Here is a 19,738-nt window from a genome sequence, read left to right on the forward strand (position 1 = left end):
ATCATTTTTTCTAAAATACAATAATCATCGACAAATAGCTTTTTAATTTATTCAATTAAACAATACACTTCAATTCATCAATGTATAGCTCTAAAGATATTTTCCCTTTATTTCCAGCTCTTTTCAATTGGGATATATAAAATAAATTATTAAAATGTACTGATTCATTATTGAGTTGCACCACAGAACCAGATCAACAATTCTGATATATTGGTGTCAAATGATTGTCCAAAATTGAGGAGGGAAAAATTATAATATGTGCATGCACATGGTTCATATTTCGGTATAAGAAACAATTTCTACGTTAAGAAAGAATTGACTTTAACTAAGATATTGGACTCAGGTGGCTAATGAGCTCCCTTAGAACAGATTGTTTGGGAGAACCCAAGTTCAATTTCTGATGGGAGCAATTCTTGGTCAGACTTTACTTATCTCGCAGTGGAACTCTGGATTACCGGAACCCCTTCTCTTGGAACTAGACGATAATATAAAAAAGAAAAAAAAGAAATGACTTCTGTCAGTCTTAAATATTAGAAAATGTTTGCTAAACAAAATTTGATATATTTAATCTAAAACAGATGCTAATATGTGCCATAAGGGCACAGAGAGTTTACTGTTTCTTGCTGCGTTTTTTAGTTGTTTCTAGTTTGTATCAGGAGGTTTTCTGGTTTTTGGTGGGGGTGTGTACCTGTTTCTGTTTCTCTTGGGCTTTTTGCTGTGTTTGTTCTGGTTTTTGGGCCTGGCTGTTTATGCCTGTTTTTATGTTTTTGCTGGTTATATTTGTACTTTTGGGATTTTTTGGTACACCTTGTACTAAACTACTAATTCCCTTTATAATATTAACTTTGCTAGATAAATGACAGAAAATTATATAATTTGTATTGTTAGTGTTATACTGGGATTAGAAGGTTAGGAACAATGTTATCTTTTTTTCTAATGAACCGGTGGTGGTTTTTGGAACAGACGACAATGTTTTGCTGACGCATTGAATCAAGCTTTTGTTGCGACATGCTATGTTTTCTCCCCCATTGCTAGTAGGTTGATGGGTCGCACGAGGTAATTGAAGTTATTAAAATCATCTCTTAGAAATGGTTTCTTGCTTAAAAGACAAGGAATATTTGTATTTTTTATGAATGATTCATAAATCCTATCAATTGTCTAAGTAGATAGACAGGTTCATTTACTTTTTTTCCAGTTTTGCATTTGCTTGATTTTGTATTCATTCATTGTACTTATTTCACTCTTATTCTAATATATTTGATTTGTTGTTAAAAAAATGCCTATAAAGCATTCAAACACACAAAAAATAGTTTTTATTGTGTAGATAAAAGGCAAATTTCATCATTGGAATCAAATTGACCATAAAGAAAATGTAGAGTTTATATATTGAAGGTAAGACAAAGATGAAAAAATGGAAGTACCTTTGGAAATTAAAATGTCTTTATACAATTCTCAGCATTGAAGAAAGGTGGGATCAACAAGCCATCATTTGTAATCTTGAATGTATATCATCTTGCAAAAAATAGTTGATATTGTTTTATATAGGATCAATAATATGAAATTGAAGGCAAAATGGGATGAGAAAATGAACCTTTATAGAACATGATGTTTTAAGAAGGGATCCATTGATTTGGTCAAAAATAATAAGAATAAGGGGTCCAATATTGATGGAGATTTACAAGACATTTACTATAATAACAAAATATGATAATCACAGAAATAAAGAGAGTGAGAGAAATTTTTGTGATTTGAATTAGAGGCAGTGCAAGGAAGGAGGAAACATAGAAGACTAATAATCTATAGGTAATTCTATTGTTGTTACTGTCCATTTTTCGAACGGGTAATATGAAGCATATATGCAAGTTTGTCAAGAGTGAACTTAGACCCGTAAAAAAAAATAAAAATTCATACTCCCTCCATCCCAAATCTTTGACCCTTTTAGAGTTTTGTACATAGATTATACCTTGGTTTCTTAAAGAACCAAGGTTTTAAGACTTTAGTAAAAGATTAAAAGGACCAAATTTTTGGGACGGAGGGAGTACAAAGAAAAGAAAAGGGTGGTATATTGATGTGAGGTAGGATGTTTTGTTTGGATTACAGTTCAACCCATATAATTTGATGAATATTAATATTCTTTCCATACATGTGTTAATTACCTTGATTTAGCTTCTTCAAAAAAATTACCTTGATTTAAAAATCAGTTCGGTACTCGATCAGTTCCATAAAGTCATGGACTACTGATTGAACTGTATAATTGAACTGGATTAAACTGTTTGACTTTGTCATATAATTTGGTTTCCATAATAAATTTGTATAAGTTTTGCTTAAAATTTAAAAATGTAGTGATTAAGGGCATATATTGTTGTGTCTAAGCTTACTAGAACAACAAAGATTAAGCAACTGAATTATTAATCCAACGATTTCTTACCCAATTATCAAAATATCCATATTTTTCTCCAGTAATGAGATGCAATCAACTTAGACTGAACCAATTTTCTTTGTAGATTTGCGACAATTTGAGTGGCATCTTTTCTGACCTGCAAAAAACGCCATATTTATGACTTTCAATAATTGCAAATACTGAACAATCAATGCAGCATAAAAAATAAAATATCCATGTGTGATTCAAACAATCACCTGAGGATGCAATAATGCCAACATCTTAACAAGAAGGCATGTAATTCTAACAGTATTTACAAAATCACATAAGTATTAAAAAGATATGTTTATTGAACTGCAAATATCTTGGTCTCAAATTTCCTTAATACCTCTAAATATAATTTTGAACTACATTTGATAAGCAGTCGCAACATGACCTCCATAAAGAACTCCCGAGTCAACTGCGCACAAGCTTCCGAGACCAATTCAGATTAAAGGATTAACTTTAGCTCCCTGATATTTTTACAAAGCTTGGTCATTTTCTATGAGATGCATCACATAAACATAGTAAACATGAAATAAGAATGAGTGGCTTTGCTGCCATATGCAGCCATTTCTTACACTTTTTTTTACCACCAGTATCCAACCCATTGGACCCGCCTAATCTAGTTAGGGGTCAGTTCTGGAATCAAGTGGTTCCACCCCTCCCGATAGCAGTTGCAGAGGATCGTGGTCCTCCCTACCAAGTCCAGTGTCAATCAGCACTGAACCAACTAACGATTGGTACACAAATTTTTATCTCTTACAAAAGCACAATACATTTAACACTGATATGCATACAAGTTTCTCTTGGAAAATTGAAATACTAAAACAAAATTTGCACCAAACATACAGTATTTTGCGACGGGAAAATATGATCATTAACCACCAACAATTGAAGTATTTGAAACAAATCATTGGCAACTACATCTACCATGTGCTCGTTGCAAAATTGGTGATAAAATTATGCATACAAAATTGGATAAAACCATAGAGGTAGGGTTTATTGGGATTTAAAGGAAGTAATTTTTAGGGTTTTGTTAACACAAATGTATGAATATAACGACTATGAGTGTCTTTAGGGGTGTTGAGAGATAGGCATGACAATAAACCTTATACCCGCGGGTACCCACCCAAACCATACCACTTTAACGGGGAAATCCCGAGTTGATTGGGTTTGGGTTCGGGTTTGGGTTTTCCCCGATTTCAAAATATGGGATTGGGGCGGGTAATGGGTACGTTCATATATTTATTTTTTATTTTAATTTGAGTATTAAACAAACAATTTTCTCTATTATTTTTTTCTTTATTCAAAAAAATATTGTCTAGAAAAAATAATTTTGGACATTTAACTTTTTTTTTAGTAAAAAAATACTGCGTAATGGGGATACGGATACCCGATCCCCGTCGTTGGGTATGGGTTTGGGTTATCATTTTTATCCCCACTCGAATTTGGGGAAACCCAAACTTTATGGGTTTGGGTTTGGGAGGGCAAAACCCGTCCCCGCCCCACCTCATTGCCATGCCTATTAAAATGGGGAAGAATGGAAAAGGAACGACTTTGAGTAACACTTACCGTTTCAATGAAGATGGAGAAGAAACGACTTTGAGGTGTCTTGCACGGAGGTCGGTCGTCCATCATCATGGTGGTCTAGCGTGGCGCCTTCTGTTCTTCACAGAGAGCTTCGCAAAATGGAATTTTGGGAAAGTGAACCATTTGAATTTTTTGAGGGAAATCATCAGGGTTACTTTACTCTTAGAAATTTGTGGTATGTAGTATTAGAGCGGTACAAATGAAAATTTCTCTTCGCACCCACCCATTTTCTCGCGCACCCCCCAAACTTCCAAAATTGCCCCTGCAATGTTGACTTCGGGGACTACGACTCGAATTTTTTCTTGTTCGGAAAATGTTTTCCGCTCGCTCTTTTTTCGGAAAACGTTTTCCGCTCGCTCGTTTTTCGGAAAACGTTTTCCGAACAACTGGGTTTTATACCAGAACGTTAAGAACTCTTGTCAGTTTCTATTTTCTTCCATTTTCTGCGAAAGGTTAGGGTTGCAAAGGGAGAAAAGGAACGCATAGCTTGCATCTGCATCAACAAATATCATCAACCTCTGATCAATTAGTATGTTACTGTTATCTCGAATTCTTATTAATTGTCATCCAATTTTCCTCAACCAATTTCATCCAATTTTCATCAATTTTCATTTGCATCGAAATTTTGTTGTTATCCATTGTTCATATGAAAATTCATTCGTTATTAAGTGATTAAATTGTTGATAATTCGTTTTTTTAAGACAAGTGTTTGGCTGACTTGTAGCATAAACTCAAGCATATGTTGTAGATTTGGATTTCGTACTCTATGTGTTTGTAAAAATGTGTGAATGAAGATTGGTAATGCATATGCTTGAAATTGTGTGCAATATAATTCGTGAAAACTACTGAATTGGAATGAAATGCATAATGTATATGTTTGAGTTTGGAAATAACCAAATATTGTTGAATTATTTATCATGGTGTTTTGTTTTGTTTTTATTTTTGTTTAGATATGGAACACAATATTGGAAGAAGCAGGCTTGGTAGACCGAGTCAGGCACATTCTTCTGCTCGACGAGAGGCTGCTGCCGGCAATCCTCCTGCTAAAAGAGGTCGTCGTAGACAAGGACAACCTCCGTCTCAAGGAACACATGATAATGAAGCGGGGGGGTCAGGTGCGACACGATCACGTTCAAGGCGACAACAAGTTGATGATGTTGACGTAGATGCAGCTGAGGATGGGAATGTAAATGTTGGTCAATATTTGGCCGATGATGCAGACTGGCTCGATGAAGATGAAGATGAAGAACCACGGGAACAACAAATGCAACAACAACCACCACATGAAGCACCACATCAACCACCACATGCACCCAATTTGCAACCAGAGGATGGCTATCCGGGAGGACCTAGTAATTTTTCCTTATTAACGGAATACCACAAGCATAGGGCAATTCCGATATGGAATGCAGAGCCTGGTGATGAAAAGGTATATAAATTATTAATTGCATATGATTTATTAAATAATTATTTGTTTTTATATCTTGATATAAATTTATGTATTAATTTTCAGATTTTGAAGAAAAGTATGCGGGCCATTACCAACGGGAAGAGGGTTATCAACCTTCCAAAAATGGATCGGAATGTGGACTGGTTTTGGAGAGCCATAGAAGCAACCGGCTTAGAGCCGCTAACGAGGACCAATTACAGCATAATAGACCACGGGGTTCTCACTGCATTTGCCGAAAGATGGCATTCGGAGACTAGCACCTTTCACATACCAATAGGTGAGGTTGGCATCACATTGGATGACGTCCAATGTCTGTTACATCTACCGATCGAGGGAAAGCTGTTGAACCACAGAAAGATATCAAGAGCTGAAGGAGTTGAACTTGTGAATACATATCTTGGAGTGCCTGAATCCAAATGTTGGGAATTTTTTATTGATACACACGGTCCGCATATAACTTATGGAGATCTAGCATTTGTGTATACTACAAGATGGGAGGAAATTGACAAAGCTGTGAGTGAAAACCGACCGATGCATGAAATTACGGTGTTGAGGCAGCAGTGTATTAGGGCTTTTTTGCTGTTTTTGGTGTGCACTACCATTTTCAGCAACAAAAGCCAATTCTACGTCGACGTAGTTTATTTGAGCTACTTTCAGGATTTGTCGGATGTGAATCAGTGGAATTGGGGTGTGGCTGCTTTAACATATCTGCAGCACTATTTGGATGATTCGTGCAAGGCCGGTGGTATGCAAGTAGCCGGATACTTGTCCTTTTATCAGGTAATTAGTATTTTGGTTGTTATCTATTTTCATAATTATACTTTTCGAAATAATTTAATTTTATTGTTTTTGTTTGTAGGGATGGATAATGATGCACTTTCCAAAAATGACTGTGTGGCGTAGAGATCCGAACTACAGAGAGGAGATGCCACGTAATGCCACCTTCAGCACTGGACAAGGACATAGGGATCCTGTCCTGTATAGGCAATTTTTGGATAACATGCAGGTTTCTGATTTTGAATTTTGTCCATACGATGGTCACCGTCATGTGAGACCCTTGATTGATGTTTGCTGGTTTTCTGGTTGGTTGAGGTGCGGGTCATTGAAGGCAAAACATTTACCTGAACGTGTGCTGCGACAATTTGGTCATGTTCAAGGCATTCCAAGAGACCCTGCTGCGGGTGCTCCAGCTGGGATGAGTTTGTTGCAGATTGATCGAGTGTTTATGGAAGAGGTTGAGATGAGAATGATTGACGAAGAAATGAGAGGACCGACTGTTGTGAGAGCATGGGATCATGTACCTGGCTATATATCATGGTTCTACAAAGTCTCCCATCCGATTATGCGTCCGATCGCTGCCCCGGAAGCACCACCTAGACCAGCAAACTTAGAGGTGCTGATAGAGGAACAAGAATCGCAGTCAGTTCCTGATACTTTGGATATATGCCGCAATGTCAGAACTGAGCTACGACGCGCACTTGAAGCAAATGAGGCATTGCCAGGAACTCCGATTTATGAAACTGTGAACAGGGTGCTTGGGTTTGTCGAACCAGCATTTTTGTACCGATCAAGGCGCAGACTACCGGGTAGAGGAAGATTTGACCCACATGATGCTGCAAGACGCTTTAATACTCAGTGATAACTAGTTTGTGTGTATTTGAATTTTAATTTGTTTACTTTTAAATTTTGTAATGTGTTAAGTCACTTTGATTGGATTGTAATATGTTTGGGACATGTAACTTTGATATATATAATTTCGTTTGCATCATGTTTTGCGTTTAAACCTGTGTATCACAATTTATGTTTGATTATTGGATGGATTATTGAAGTTTTACAGGTTTTTGAATTAAGTTATATAACATAACTTGGTTATAACATAAGTCAGAATGTTCTGATCATGTGTGCCCAGAATTCGGAAAATGTTTTCCGAACTTTTTGGCTTCCCAAAAAAAAAAAGGTTCTGCGTTCCGAACGGTTAACACATTTGTTCGGATTATAGTTTCCGAATTACTGGGAGTTTTAAAACAAAAGAAGAAGCAAACGAAATTTTTAATAATTGCGGTAATTTTTAACAATTCCAAAATACACATCTATAAACTACACTGACAAAATTTAATCTCGAACTTTTTATTATTTAACACATTACGATACAGAAAAAACCATACGACATTGATTATATTAAAACGCGAATACATTAAAACTAAACGTCAATACATTAAGGAAATAAACTTATACAATAGAAATAAACCCATACAAATAAAACATGTTCAACGGGATGTGCATCATTTTGCAACTATTAATGTAGCATACATACGGGGAAATTTTGGATCAATCTCTATGCAGTTGAACATTTCTTCCACATCTTCATCATTCTTCAACTCATGCCACTCGTATTTCCGTGGTGCATCATCGTATCCTCCAACATGGTCCGATGCCAGATCGATGTATGACTCCGAATACGCTAGTTTATCGATTTTGATCTGCCTTGCATATTTATAATGATACATGACTTCAATCCTGTGTTTGAGAGAGCGAAGAGTTGTTAAAGTGTTATTCAATTCAATGTAAAACGGCTCGTCATTGCCGCGAAACTTGACAGAAAACTGATGCGCTTTTGGTACAGAATTAGGAATTGGACGAGTTGAAACATTCATTTTGTAAACATGTATTTTTTTAGAACTGAATATGCATAGACGTATTTATATTAAACCTTGGTTAAAAGTGTCGGAGGGATCTCGACCGTTAAAAGTGTCGGTGCGATCTCGACCGTTAAAAGTGTCGGTGCGATCTCGACGGTAAAATATAACTATAATTAGGAGAAAAAACTCTGCATTTCGTATAACAGGTAAATTCGGAACGCAGAAACTGAATTTTTAGGAGTAGTGTTCGGATTATATTTTCCGAATTACTGGGACTTTTATTCATAAAAACCAGTTGCTGGACAGAACCAAGTAGTGGAGTACCTACTACTCTGAATATTGCATTTCTCGCAAATAACCTGTTTAAGCCACATTTATAATCATCAAAATCAGACGTACACCAACACAAATAAATATTTCGACAATCTAATCGAACATCGAATATTACATAATGTGTTCAAAATGTCCAATGTTCACCTACTTTACAAAAGTTGTTCAAAATGTGTTCACTTACAAAATGAGTCTAGAGTGACATCCTAAAGTGACATTCTACGCCGCAATCGCGCTAAATCAAAAAACATTAATTAAGTTAAATAACATAAACTACAAGCAATCGATTGGACATTCTTTAGAGTCTCCCTTTTGAAGTTTACGTCTCGGAACAACAGCGCCTTTTTCATTATCCATCAATGCCACGAAATCCGCTTGTCTATCCACGAAACTACTCTGCCACGAAGAAGCTTCCTGCGTACAATACTTAGTCCACGTCTTACAGGTCGGAGGTAATGGACAATGTTGCTTCAACTTAACATAGACAAAATGATCTGGAACCCCTCCGATACATAAAATCTTAGAATCCGGGTCTTGTGGAGGAGTGCCTCGCAATGGAAAAAAAGTTTCACTAGCTCCAGACCTTTCACTCTTAGTCAGCAACACTACTACCTTGTTGAAGTATGAGGCAATGATGTGCCCCATGTCTGGAAACGTTAGCCACTTTTCTCTAGGTGCCATGCGCCGACTAGACCTTCTCGTCGGTGGAAAGAAAGCGTCATATAGATATTGATAACGCTCCATAGAACCAAATATCGTCAAATATTCGTCCTTGTGCTTACTTAGCTCCTTTTGCAAGTTTAGTCTAATTAGCTCATAATCAGCTTGATTGTTGCGAGTATCCAAAGCAATAACACGAAATCCGCAGAAACCATCACCATCGACATCAACTATATCCTCAATATGCGAATGCATGAACAATGGCATTGCATCAAGAAATGGAATATGTCGATCTTCGATTGGATTAACTTTACCGGTACGTGCACCCTTTTGTTTGGAAGATGATGGTGTTGCTTGTGATGATTGGCTAGGCGGAAATTGCACCTCCACATGCTCCCAATAGGAAGGAGACCGAGTCATCGAACTTTCCCCGCAAGCACCCTTTCTTTTTACCCCTTTATTCTTTCCAACCACAACCGGAGGTTTCAATGACGTAGACTGTGGGAATGCAATCTGTCGCAGCTGTTCTCTAATTTGTATTTTCATGGGGACATCGACTGTTCTCAAACGCTCCTAAAAAAAAAATATAAGTAATTATCATTCTAACACATTATATAAATACTTATTGATAATTTTATTAGTTGTAGACGAACCTGAATAGCGTTCCACTCCGCCAAGCAAGAATAGTCATCAACTTGTTGTTCAACATCCTCCCGGTCATTGAAAACCAACTTCTTCCAATGGTTGTTAATCTCATCCAGCCTAATAGGTCGGTTGTGGCGAATTTTTTTAGCAATAACACAAGCACACGGCAATCCATGGGTGCGTTGTAACACACAACCACACTTTTTGCTATCCATGCCAACTTCCTCAGCCCTCTTGGCTTCTTCATGAATGTAACCCAATGCAGTTCTTGAAACCTTATAAACCACTAAATTGTACATCGGCTTATCATCATATCTGTGCTCTTGTAACGACAAACTGATCCCAAAAGTTGCTTGAATCTCAGTGTGTTGGTTAACCAACATATCATGTATTGCTCCCCAAACCTTGACAAAATCACCATTTGTATCTAACAAGTATTTTTTTAGCACAGCATGTGATGACTCAGCTCGGTTTGTTGTAGTATTACCAAAATGCATTACACGGTTTGTCCACGCGCTCACAACTTTCTTTTCATCAGTGTCTAGAACCGTTTTTTTGACATAGTTATAAAATCTAGGCCACCTTTCGCATACGGTTCTAAACTTTAAGACCGCTTCAGCATATGCTTCCTCGGTTGGAGAATTCAACACTTCGTAAAACTGAGACATTATGTTTTTAACAACGTCCCCTTGCTTCTCCTCCTCACCATGTTTGATCTTACAAAGCACGCTGCACCTAGCTGAGACATTTTTCTTAACATGAAAGCGACAAACTAGCGGTGTTGCATTTGGAAATACATCGGGAATAGCACTCATCAATGCGGCATCCCGGTCAGTCACAATAACCTTCGGTGCACAGTTTTCGTCCACTAAAAGTTGTTGCACTTGTTGTAGAGCCCAAACAAAATTGTCATGTTTTTCATTACTTAGAAAAGCAAAACCAAGTCCAAATGTCTTATTAGTCGATGTGCAGCCAACAATCTCAAACAATGGCATTTTGTACCGGTTGGTTTTATATGTGGAATCCATAAGCAAAACATCGCTAAAAGTATTGAACAGTTCGATAGATTTACGATGTGCAAAAAAAAGGTCTTGAATAGTGTCAGACTCACAAGCTGTTCGAACTTTGAAATAATAGTTGTTCTCCTCCAGACATTTCAAAAGTTGTTGCATTTCACTCCTTGGCCCCCGAGCTGCAAGTTTCAATCTATGCTTGGCATTGTACAATTGCTTGATGCTTGTCGCACTATCTGGATTTCTCTTTTTCAATGTAGACATGATGTTTCTAGGTGGGATTTGATTTCCGGTCATTTCGACAACCGTCTCCTTCTCTTCGGGTTTCAAACGCCCCGCAACTAGGTGACCTTGTAAAGCTTTATCCAACACATGGTTGTGAATGCCGGACACAATTGTAAGATTCCACTCCTTTGATTTCGGCAAATAACCACGGAGTCTAAACGGACAACCAATTTTCCTCGATCCCCTCTCTTCGATTGATACCTTTTTCTTTGCCTTGTAGTTCGATGGTCTGTACGCACCTCCCCTTTCACAACCCAACACAAAACTTGGCTTCCCACTTACCAATCCTTGGTCCGATCTTACAGTTACAACTGTAAAATGTAACTTTTCAGCTTGACCCTTAACCCACTTAATCAACTCATCTCGATCCTTATATGTTTCTTCCGGCACAAAATGCTCACTTGTATCAATGTGAATAGCTGGTGCTTCACACTCAGTAGCTTCATATTTGACTGGAATTGCACAGTTGATGGGTTCGGCATCTTCCACCGGATCTTGTTTACGTAAGCCAAGTACAACCTCCCTCGACTTTTTTGGAAGCTCGTGATCATCATCCATATCTACACATAACACATTTATATCTTGTTATTATGAATAACACAAATAGGCATTCCATTATGAATTGTTAGATTAATGTGGAAATAAAAAATGATCATATAAAATAGTACAGTAGCTGCAAATTTGAAAATTCAAACTCCCAGTAATTCGGAAAACACGTTCCGACCGTTTTTGAGGTATGTTCGGAAAACGTTTTCCGAGCGATTTTGTCAGAAAAGGGTTACGAATGACAGTCTACATATAGCATGGATATCAAAAAAAACAACGGTTCAAACTAAAATTTACCTGGATTTGGAGCCTCCACGAGTATTGAAACGTCTAGGCAAGGTTGCAATCTTGATTTTGAGCCAAAATTCGAAGGAAACAAAAATTTTGTTGGGTGAGAGTTTTAGATGGAGTGATTAGGTGAATGAGAGAAAGCTGTAACGTTCTGGTATAAAACCCAGTCGTTCGGAAAACGTTTTCCGAAAAAAGAGCGAGCGGAAAACGTTTTCCGAACAAGAAAAAATTCGAGTCGTAGTCCCCGAAGTCAACATTGCAGGGGCAATTTTGGAAGTTTGGGGGGTGCGCGAGAAAATGGGTGGGTGCGAAGAGAAATTTTCGGTACAAATGAGTCGGCTATCGTGCTGGCCCATAGCCATATATTTTTACACGGGCTGGTTTCAAAAAGAGTGTTGGGCCTTATCAGACTGGGCTAAGAAGGTTGGGCTTTTCCATGGGTTGTTATGGGCTGGATTCTTGGGCTTTTGGGCCAACTCCTTAAAGAATTTTTAAAAAATATTAAAATAAATTATATAATCTTTTTATTGTTATATTTTGTTACTATGCATAGATTCGTATATAATGTTTTTTATTATTTTTGTGGTTTTATATTTATTATTTCTATTTTATTCCTATATATAATTTGTTTTATTTCTATTTTTAAGCATATCATCTTTTTATTGTATTTATCTGATATTTTTTCTATTTTTTTTTTAAATTTTTTTAGTGAAATTACAATGAAGGATATAAAACTTGGAACATGGTTATTTTAAACATATCATCTTTTTATTGTATTTATTTTATATTCTTTCTATATTCTTTTTATATTTTTTTAGTTAAATTACAATGAAAAATATAAAACTTGGAATATGGTTAAACCTACTAAGGATAAATCAATAATTTTGGTAGTAATTGATTTTATTATAATAGAAGTAGATATAAAATACTCACATACGAGATGGAAATAATAATAATAATAATAATAATAATAATAATAATTAAATATAATAATAATAATATGACAAAAAACTTATTGGATTAGGATGAGATTATTTGTTAGAGATTTGTTTGATGAGGATAAAGAGGAAGATATTGTTGTTTGAGAGATTATGTGAGAAAATATAGGGATACGAATTACCGGAGATGTAGTTGAGAAATATAACATAAATTTAGTTCAATATGTTTTTTTATTTTTATTTTTAAAAGATATACTATGAAAATTAGTCGGGCCGGCCCGATGAGTTGGGCCATGAAGTTTAATGTGTCGTACCAGGCCGGCCCCTTTATATGACCTGCCCCCAGGCTGGGTCGGCCCCTTTGACATCTCTAAGTATGTACGGTAGAAGCTCCCTTTTATTAACCCCCAAATTATGAATGGGTAGTTTAGAAAAAACTTTTTTTCTTTGTATTAACCCTTTGATTTTTAAGGGAAGAAACTCTGATAATTCAGAGTTTGACTGCGAGATAATTAAAGTCCGGCAAAAAATTGTTCCCTTGAGAAATCAAACTAGGTTCTCTCGAACGATTTGAGGCTAAGAAAAACATAAAAGGGATGGTTGAACTGTGTTGGTTTTTTAAAGCTTTTCAAACCTAAGTGTTTGACACACGTCAGATTCTAAAAAAAATAAAAAATACTCCTTCCGTCCTAAAATAGAACTCATTGACCACTGCAGTATGTCAATACATATTTTAATTATGAATATCTTTAATTGTCAATTAATACAAATTATAAAAATTTAATATTTTGAAAATATTCGTCGAAACAAATCAAATAAGATCTTATACGATACTAATAATATTTACATTTATATACTTTTAGAAAAATACGGTCAAAACAAGACACATGAATAGTACATTTAGTTAAAACTTAAAATAGTTCTTATAAAATGGGATGGAGGGAGTAACTTTCAAGCTCATGAGTAGGGATGACAAAAATATCCATACCCACAAATATTCGTGGATATCCGTCATGGATACATGACGGATAATTTAATGGATATCCATAGATGAAATAAATGGATATTTTAATTACCCGATACTTAATGAATATTGATACGGATATAATGGTATCCACGCCCGTGGATATCCACACCCGCTATTAAATAAGAAAATTACTTAAATATCCTTAATTATTAAATATAAAAGAGGCTTTTATATTTCGCATAACTTTATGATGAATTTTATAGTTAGAAATGTATGTAGTTAAAAGAGAAAATAAATGGATATTATATTAAGTTTTGGTAAAAAGAAGAAAAATGAATGTGGTGACATTGTTGTAAATTGAAAGTGAAATGTATGAATATTATTATGTGTTAATATTTTTTTTTTTTGCTTCTTTTAAGAAATTTTAGGTATAATTAGAAAAATATATTATTTTTTAAAAAAATTATCATCCATGGATATCTGTTAATATCCGCGGATACCACAAAACCCACGGATTACCCGTTTAGTGGATACCCGCATGGATATGGAGCGGATACGAATATCATATTTATCTGATGGACTGGACACGAATATCATATTATCTGCACCCATGGATATCCATTCACATCCATACTCATGAGTAAATTATTTTATCGCGAGGAAACAAAGAGGAAAGGTATAAATGACATCATTAAAACCATGAAATATAAAAGGCTTAACTACATATTTGATCCCTTACGTTTATTTTAGGTTTCAATTTGGTCCCTTACGTTTAAAAAGTATCAATTTGGTCCCTTACGTTTATTTTAGGTTTCAAGTTAGTCCTTTCCGTTAGTTTTGTCACTTTCAACGTTTGAACAGTACACGTGTCACTGTGTCCAAGTGCCACGTGTCAGTCCACATATGCAAATTGACTGTCACATGTGACAAAATTGACGGAAATGACTAACTTGAAACCTAAAATAAACGTAAGGGACCAAATTGAAACCTAAAATAAACGTAAGGGACCAAATGTGTAGTTAAGCCAATATAAAATAAAGAGTGTAGTTACTTAGGGTCCGTTTGATCTGCAAAATATAAATACTGGACAGAACATTACAAGACAGAACAACACAAGACAAACGTTTAAGGTATTGAACAAACTTTGTGTTGTACAATGTTTGGTGGACAAAAGGTTATTTTGGTATTTTAGACAATTTGTGTTGAGGACAAAAAGTTGTCCCGTGGTTCTGTGGGGGACAAGAATTTCAAGTTTTGTTCTGTTCCTTGGCCCCCAGTTTGTCCAGTACCAGGAACAGTTTTAAAATCAAACACAGTACATCAGGAGTTGTCCTGTCCAGTCCCTTATTTTTTAGCAGATCAAACGCACCCTTAGTGTGTTTAACCCAATTTGTTTGGACTTTGGAAGATAAGTTCCACTTAGTGTGTTTAGGAAAATGTCTTCCAATTAGCTTAAAATATAGGCTTTGTTTAACATGAAAGACTTGATACAATCTTTTATGGTGTGCAAATCTTCAATATTAGTCTAACGAATATGAATTTCATAAAATTCACCGTTAGATTGAAAGTTTATATTATATAAATCATCCATAAATTTTTAAAAATTTGTTAAAAATCATTTAACATGTTATTGACACCGACGCACACCCCCCCCCCCCCCCCCCCCCCCCCCAAAAAAAAAAAGAGGCTTTAGTGAAGGGTAGTAATAAGGGTGAAGAAGAGTATTGGTTAGAAGGTAAAAAGGGGAAAGAGAATGCAGAGAAGGATGTTGCATGAAGAATGACGGTGAGAGAAAGAGAGTTGATGATAATGGTGAGTTTTGGGAAGAGAATTCATGGCTAAAGGTTGCACACCACTTCAAATTGTAACTTTCAAAAGTGTTCGATTTCGGATCCTATAATCCAAAACATTTTTAGGGGCTAATTTGGTCATAACGGAGGGCATGAAAGCAATACGGGGGGCTAAAAGAGCAATTTTCCTTGCTTTGACAATCCATTCCGCCCAACAATTATTTTGGGTTGCAGCAAGTCTCATTATTTCGGATAAAAGATGTGAAAAATGTTATTAATACTTTCATAAGATGCGTATTGGAGTGTTCACCTCTAAAATATGCTCCCTTTTAGAGAAATTGGATCCCACATTGCCATGGGATAAAAAACATTCATGCATTTGGAACATAGTGATTGTTTGGTCAAGGTTTGGATGGACAAAACAAATGTAAATTTTAATTATTTTTATATAACTTTTTTGACATATTTTTTTAAAAAAATTTAAAATATCGATCTTAGCATTAAAAAGGTTGGACGACCCAATTTCAATCTCGATGAAGGATAAAATATTAATCTAATAACTAATTACTAACATTAATTGTTTCAATAAAAAAAAAATACTCAATTAGGTATTACAACGAGGAGACAAAACCTACAACCGCAAGGAGACTATTCTCAGCATCTATTGTATATATTTAATGTTATTATTTACATTTTGTATAGAGGATTGTCCTATATGTTTTTTTTTTTTAAGAAACCAAAATGATGTATATATTAACAAAAAAAATGGCCTACCTAGCACAAGAGGATTGTCCTATATTATAGACTAAATATATTAATTGTACAATGAATCTAAAAATGTGATATTAGCTTATATAGTGTTATGAAGGGAGTACCATTTCATCAGTTTTATAGTTTAGGGTGAACACTCCAGTATACATCTTATTTGGACATGTACAGAGTATACTATTGAGGTGGACAATTTTAATAGGTCCACAAGTAGTGTTTAATGAAGAAACATTAATAAGCACTATTTTTAAACCAATCACAATTGTCCACCTCAATAAGTGTATCGGTACATGTTGCAAATTGCCTTGAAAACGTGAAGAAAAACACACTGGTCTGCTGTTTTCCGCCCCGGGCGGAAAAACCTGTGTTCCGGGCGGAATTTTGAAGCAGGAAAAGGGGTGCTCACTGTTTTGCCGCCCCAGGCGGAAATACTGGTGTTTCAGGCGGAAGTTTCCGCCCCAGGCGGAAAAAGCTGTGTTTTAGGCGGAAATCGCTGCAGAGTATTTAAAGGGTCACGTTTTCTGTTTTTCATAACAAGTTTTTAGGGTTTCTGAGGCCAACATACAAACTAGGGTTAGAAGAGTAACATCTTGGGAACACTCTAGGGTTGGGTAATCATTCTATCACCTTGGGAAAACACTTTCATTGAAATCTCTTGGTCACGGGAAGAGATTTGGGAAAAGGGTAGAAATAGGATAACTCTATTTTCTTGCAACTCTTTTGAGAATCTCATTGTAATCAAGGAACAAAGTTTGATAGTGGAACGGAGAGCTGCTCTCTCCCCCAGAGTAGGTCACATTGACTGAACTGGGTAAACAATTCATTGTGTCCTTTTCTTTTCTCGCCGTTTATCATTACTTGTGATTATTATTGCCGTTCGCTTATTTTGATTGCTTAATCGTATTTGCTCCACACATCAAGATTATTATTGGTGTGATTTTATCGAATTCACAACAATTGGCGCCCACCGTGGGGCAAAGGATCAAACGAATTAAGTATCATGGGTTCTAAGTGGGACATCGAGAAGTTCACCGGGAGTAACGACTTTGGGTTGTGGAAGGTGAAGATGAGGGCAATATTAACTCAACAGAAGTGTGATGAGGCGCTTCTAGGAGAGGCACACATGCCTGCTACTTTGACACCAGCAGAAAAGACCGAGATGAATAATAAAGCACTGAGTGCGATTATTTTGTGCCTTGGGGATAAGGTGTTGAGAGAAGTAGCAAAAGAAAAAACAGCTGTGGCTATGTGGACCAAGCTTGATGCGTTGTATATGACGAAGTCTTTGGCACATAAGCAGTGTTTGAAAGAACGGTTGTTTTTCTTTCGTATGGTGGAGAATAAGTCGGTAATGGAACAACTATCGGAGTTCAATAAAATTATTGACGATTTGGCGAACATTGATGTGAACCTGGAAGATGAGGACAAAGCGTTTCACCTGTTGTGTGCTTTTCCCAAGTCTCTTGACAATCTCAAGGATGCATTGCTATATGGCAAAGAAGGCACTATCACCTTGGATGAAGTCCAATCGGCCTTGAGAACCAAGGAGTTGACTAAACTCAGAGATATGAAAATTGATGATAGTGGAGAAGGCTTGAATATTGCAAGGGGGAGAAGTGAAAACAAAGGGAGAGGAAAAGGGAAGAAACACAGGTCCAAGTCTAGGGCAAAGGGTGATGGTGGTGGCAAGTTCAAATGTTACCATTGTCATGAACCAGGTCACTTCAAGAAGGACTGTCCCGAGAGAAGGGGTGGTGGTAGTTCGTCAGTTCAAATTGCCGCTAGTGAGGAGGAAGGTTATGAGAGTGCAGGAGCACTAACAGTTACAAGTTGGGAACCTGAGAAAAGCTGGGTCATGGACTCAGGGTGCTCATATCACATTTGTCCAAGAAAGGAGTACTTTGAAACCTTGGAATTTAAAGAAGGTGGAGTTGTTCGTCTCGGTAACAATAAGGCGTGCAAGGTTCAAGGTATGGGTACTATCCGTCTCAAAATGTTTGATGACCGTGATTTCCTTTTGAAGAATGTGAGGTATATTCCCGAACTTAAGAGAAATTTGATTTCCATAAGCATGTTTGATAGTCTAGGGTATTGTACTAGAATTGAACGTGGGGTAATGAGGATTTCAAATGGTGCATTAGTAATTGCTAAAGGGTCTAAAATTAATGGTCTTTATATTTTAGAAGGTTCCACCGTTATTTCTAATGCATTAGTAACTAGTGTAGAGGCTGCAGATATAACCAAACTATGGCATTTGAGGTTAGGGCATGTCAGTGAAAGGGGTTTAGTTGAACTAGCTAAACAAGGTTTGCTAGGACAAGAAAAATTGAACAAACTAGAATTTTGTGATAACTGCACATTAGGCAAACAACACAAGGTGAAGTTTGGGGTGGGAGTGCATAATTCTAGTAGACCATTTGAGTATGTTCACTCGGACCTTTGGGGTCCAGCGTCTGTTTCCACTCATGGGGGAGGTTCATATTTTCTTACTATGATTGATGATTATTCTAGAAGGGTATGGGTTCACATAATAAAGAACAAAAGTGACACCTTTGAAAAATTTAAGGAATGGCATACCTTAATAGAAAATCAAACAGGAACTAAACTGAAAGTGTTGAGAACTGACAATGGCCTGGAGTTTGTTTCAGAGCAATTTAATGAGTTTTGCAGGAAACTAGGTATAAAGAGGCATAGAACCGTTGCATACACAGCGCAGCAGAATGGTCTGGCTGAAAGGATGAACAGGACCTTGTTGGAGCGCGTGAGATGTATGCTGTTGGGAGCTGGATTACCCAAAAGTTTCTGGGGAGAGGCAGTTAACACTGCTGCATATTTGATCAACAGATGTCCGTCAACAGGAATCGATCTAAAGACACCTATGGAGGTTTGGAGTGGCAAGCCGGCAGACTACTCTAACTTGAAAGTCTTTGGAGCTTTAGCATTTGCACATGTCAGGCAAGATAAGCTTGATGCTAGGGCTGTGAAGTGTGTCTTCATTGGTTATCCCGAGGGTGTGAAAGGTTACAAGCTGTGGAAGATGGAGCCTGGAGGATCAAAGTTTATCATAAGCAGGGATGTCACTTTTGATGAGACCCGGATGGGGATGAAGTGCAAAGACCTGGAGAAAAGACCAGAAACGGGGATGGAGAGAATTCAGTTTGAGGTGGAGCCTTCCATTGATGAGAGGGAAAAGGAGGATGAGACTCAAGTACCTGATGAGAATGGAAGTGATGAAACAACTGTTCCTGACTATCAGCTAGCAAGAGATAGGGAGAGGAGAGTTATTCGTCCACCTAATAGACTCGGTTATGCTGACCTTATTTGTTATGCTTTGAATGCAGCTGAAGAAGTGCAAGACTCTGAACCAAAGAACTTCAGGGAAGCATCAGAAAGCATATATAGTA

At 36.7% G+C, this 19,738-nt stretch overlaps 2 protein-coding genes and 1 long non-coding RNA gene across 4 annotated transcripts; 1 reads left to right on the forward strand and 2 right to left on the reverse strand.

Annotated features, from left to right (window-relative positions):
• Window positions 1-1,350: 1,350 nt before the first annotated feature.
• On the reverse strand, window positions 1,351-4,148 carry LOC123909749. Its single transcript, XR_006810003.1, has 4 exons — window positions 3,995-4,148; window positions 2,769-2,892; window positions 2,429-2,537; window positions 1,351-1,512 (listed from the first exon to the last, which is right to left on the reverse strand). It is a non-coding gene; the product is annotated as an uncharacterized LOC123909749 (long non-coding RNA).
• Window positions 4,149-4,446: 298 nt separating this feature from the next.
• LOC123911310 (protein MAINTENANCE OF MERISTEMS-like) lies at window positions 4,447-7,187 on the forward strand. 2 transcript variants are annotated; one of them, XM_045962712.1, is made up of 4 exons: window positions 4,447-4,541; window positions 4,963-5,441; window positions 5,526-6,242; window positions 6,322-7,187. In XM_045962712.1, the coding sequence occupies exons 2-4, from the start codon at window positions 4,965-4,967 to the stop codon at window positions 7,099-7,101; spliced, it is 1,974 nt and encodes a 657-aa protein (XP_045818668.1). In that variant the 5' UTR covers window positions 4,447-4,541; window positions 4,963-4,964; the 3' UTR covers window positions 7,102-7,187. The 2 variants fall into 2 exon arrangements, with proteins under 2 accessions (XP_045818668.1, XP_045818669.1); XM_045962713.1 differs by lacking the exon at window positions 4,447-4,541 and having other exon boundaries at window positions 4,906-5,441.
• Window positions 7,188-8,526: 1,339 nt separating this feature from the next.
• LOC123911311 (PKS-NRPS hybrid synthetase cheA-like) lies at window positions 8,527-12,194 on the reverse strand. The gene is made up of 3 exons (XM_045962714.1): window positions 11,878-12,194; window positions 9,745-11,594; window positions 8,527-9,664 (listed from the first exon to the last, which is right to left on the reverse strand). The coding sequence occupies exons 2-3, from the start codon at window positions 11,590-11,592 to the stop codon at window positions 8,705-8,707; spliced, it is 2,808 nt and encodes a 935-aa protein (XP_045818670.1). The 5' UTR covers window positions 11,593-11,594; window positions 11,878-12,194; the 3' UTR covers window positions 8,527-8,704.
• Between the last annotated feature and the right edge of the window lie 7,544 nt (window positions 12,195-19,738).

This window comes from Trifolium pratense, linkage group LG2 (genome assembly GCF_020283565.1).
Source record: "Trifolium pratense cultivar HEN17-A07 linkage group LG2, ARS_RC_1.1, whole genome shotgun sequence".
In the NCBI taxonomy this organism is placed as follows: domain Eukaryota; kingdom Viridiplantae; phylum Streptophyta; class Magnoliopsida; order Fabales; family Fabaceae; genus Trifolium; species Trifolium pratense.